The sequence below is a fragment of the Micropterus dolomieu genome, unplaced genomic scaffold, assembly GCF_021292245.1.
Source record: "Micropterus dolomieu isolate WLL.071019.BEF.003 ecotype Adirondacks unplaced genomic scaffold, ASM2129224v1 contig_13086, whole genome shotgun sequence".
In the NCBI taxonomy this organism is placed as follows: Eukaryota; Metazoa; Chordata; class Actinopteri; order Centrarchiformes; family Centrarchidae; genus Micropterus; species Micropterus dolomieu.
Genome location: NW_025742072.1, coordinates 1 through 3301, shown reverse-complemented (window position 1 = coordinate 3301; position 3301 = coordinate 1). Strand labels below are relative to the sequence as shown.

General features: G+C 42.2%; 1 protein-coding gene across 1 annotated transcript; it reads left to right on the top strand.

Annotated features, from left to right (window-relative positions):
- Window positions 1-278: 278 nt before the first annotated feature.
- LOC123966293 (GTPase IMAP family member 4-like) lies at window positions 279-1487 on the top strand (the record flags this gene model as incomplete). Its single annotated transcript, XM_046042477.1, has 1 exon — window positions 279-1487. A coding segment is annotated over one exon (1209 nt), but the record flags the coding sequence as incomplete, so codon positions are not given.
- Between the last annotated feature and the right edge of the window lie 1814 nt (window positions 1488-3301).

The following is a 3301-nucleotide window of genomic DNA, read 5'->3' as shown; positions in this document are numbered from 1 at the left end:
TTAGGTTCTTTTCCTGGAAATTGGTGGTAGTTTCCAAGAGGTTACTACTGGTTTGTTATCTTAAGATCACAAGAAAATGATCCCGTTATCACGGGAAAACGGAGTGAGAAATATATTTGAATTGATGACCGCTTAGGGCTTCCGTACTTTTGTTCACGACCATACCCGACTCCCTTAATTGCACACTGCACTGAGGGGCACCTGGACAGATGGTTTCCACCATGTAGTTTCACTTTCAGCTGACAGAGGGGGGCAGTTTAAAGAACAACCTGATGTAGATTTGTGTTCATTGTCACTCATTGTTCTACACAGGAAACACCATAACAAATGAGGAGGAGGTGAGGATAGTGATGGTGGGGAAGACTGGAACTGGGAAGAGTGCCACTGGAAACAACATCCTGGGACAAAAGTGCTTTGTGTCAAAGTTCAGTGCAAAGTCTATGACTGTAGACTGTGCTAAGGGCACAGCTGTGGTGGGTGGGCAACAGGTTGCTGTCATTGACACCCCGGGTCTGTTTGACACCAGGTTTGACATGGATAAAACAACTAAAGATGTGGGCCAGTGCATCTCTTTTGCTGCTCCTGGACCCCATGTGTTCCTGGTGGTCATCAGACTGGGCAGATTCACTGGAGAGGAAATGAAGACAGTGGAGAAGATTCAAGAAATCTTTGGCCAGGCTGCAGACAGATACAGCATGGTTCTCTTCACTGGTGGTGACCTTACTGAAGACACAACTATCAAGGACTTCTTGAATGAAAGCTCAGAGCTTCAACAACTCGTAGCCAGATGTAACGGCCAGTACCATGTCTTCAACAACAGGAAGAAGGAGGATCGCTCTCAGGTCACTGAGCTCCTCCAGAAGATCAGAGATGTAGTCCAGAGGAACGGAGGACACCACTACACCAACGAGATGTTCCAAGAGGCCGAGAGGGCAATCAAAGAGGAGAAACAACGCATCCTGAAAGAAAAGGAAGAGCAAAATCAGGAAGAAAGAAAGAAAATTGAAAGTAAACTTCAGGAAAAATATGAAAAAGAATTGAAGGAAATTAAAGAGAAACTCCAGGCTGAGAGAGAGAGGGAGACAAAAGAGAGCAAGGGGGAGAAGGAGAGGGAGAATGAGGAGATGAGTGAGGAAAGAACCAACAAGTTATTTCAAGAGGCCGAGAGGATGATAGAAGAGGAGAAACAACACATCCTGAAAAAAAACAAAGAGCAAATACAGGAAGAAAGGAAGAAACTTGAAAGAGAAATTGAGGAAAAACATGAAAAAGAAATGAAGGAAATTAATGAGAAACTCCAGGCTGAGAGAGAGAGGGAGAGGAAGAAGGAGAAGGAGGAGATGACTGAGGAACGAACCAACAAGATGTTGCAAGAGGCGATGAGGATTATGGAAGAGGAAAAACAACGCATCCTGAAAGAAAACAAAGAGCAAATACAGGAAGAAATAGAGAAACTTGAAAGGAATATAGAAGAAAAATATGAAAAAGTAATTAAGAATCTCCAGACTGAGAGAGAGAGGGAGAGGAATGAGAGAGAGAGGGAGAGGGAAGAGAGAGAGAGGGAGAGGGAAGAGAGAGAGAGGGAAGAGAGAGAGAGGGAGAGGAAAGAGAGAGAGAGGGAGAGGAAAGAGAGAGAGAGGGAGAGGAAAGAGAGAGAGAGGGAGAGGGAAGAGAGAGAGAGGGAGAGGGAAGAGAGAGAGAAAGAGGGATAAAGAGGAGACAGAATGGGGAATGATGAAACAAATGGAACAGTGTCAGAGAGAACTGAGAGCGGAAAAAAACAAGTTAGAGGCCAGGTATGAAGAGGAAGCCAGGTTGAAAGCTGGGAGGAGAAATAAAGATGTACTTTGTTTGCTTCAGTAAAGCTGTTGTAAAAACAACTTGTTGTGTGGGTGAGTGGTCCCAAATTCAGGCTGTGACCACAGAGGAACCCTCCAGAAGCTCCCAGACAGGAACAAAAAATAAAAAAAATTCATCCACAGAAATATAATCACAATTTACTATATAACCATAAAATGTTTGCATATAATTAATGTTTTAAGATCATATCACTACTCAAGCTATTTCACATTAAATTACATATAGTTTAATGTTTGAATTTTGTATTGTATTTTAAATCACAGCACTTTGTCTTTTGCAAACTAATAGTTTCTAATAAATCTGCCCTCTGACTGCTTTTGTCTTTTGCTAAGAGGTGGTGCCACCTAGTGATTTCCTCACTCTACTTCTGGTCATGTGTAATTAAACGTATTGTAACAGTTTGTAAATCGTTACATTGATTTTGTTTTCCTGTTTCCTGTAGTTAATGTTGATTTATGCCACTCAAGAACAAAAATGTGTTCATGTCCTAAACTGAACTAGAAATAAAGATGTGATGTTATGAACAAATTTTTTGTCAAAGAAATAATTAACTGTGGGATCAAGAGTAGGCCCTGGAGCCCACCAACTTTCACCACATTATATCACAAATAGTTTAATATTGTTGTGGATCAACATCAACTTGGTCTAACTAAGGTTTAACCTAAGGATTTCTGAGAGGATTGCATGGATTTAGACAAACCAGATTATTTGTTCTATTATTGTCACAGGTTAGTGTGGTGAGGTAGGTTGGTGGACCCAAATGCAGGACGCAGAGTGGAGCAGGTACGATTCAAAAGGGTTTATTGTGGCAAAACAAAAGGCGAGCACACTTACTGGCAGAGTGGCTGAGATTCATCCAGAGAATAAACAATCCAAATTAAACAGATAATCCAAACAGGTGCAGATCCAAGACAGACAGACAGACAGACAGACAGGGCAGAGACGAGACAAGCACAGCGCTACACATGACAGAGCATCTGAATGCAACAATGACCAGACAAAGACTAGACAGAAACACCAGGTATATATACATATACACACACACACACACACACACACACACACACACACACACACACACACAGACTAACGAGCAGGGCAGGAACAACAAGGGTGACAAGGATCGAGGATAACGAGGCAGGCAGAGAGACAGGAGGGAAAACAGAGAGACTAGCAGGCAGGCAGATTACGGAGGGGGGGACAAGACAAAACACAAGTTATTCAACACTCAACACCAGAGTAATATAAACTAATATAAGCAGACAGATCACAAATAAACTAACACCAACAAGGAACAGACAGAAGCTAAGGCAAAACAGAACTCAGATTAGACAAGGGCAAAACACAGAAGTACACAGACCAGGAGTGAACATTTAGGACGTGAAGTAAGGTACAGGACTAAGATACGAGACAAGACAGAGAAACACAGAAACCACATTCC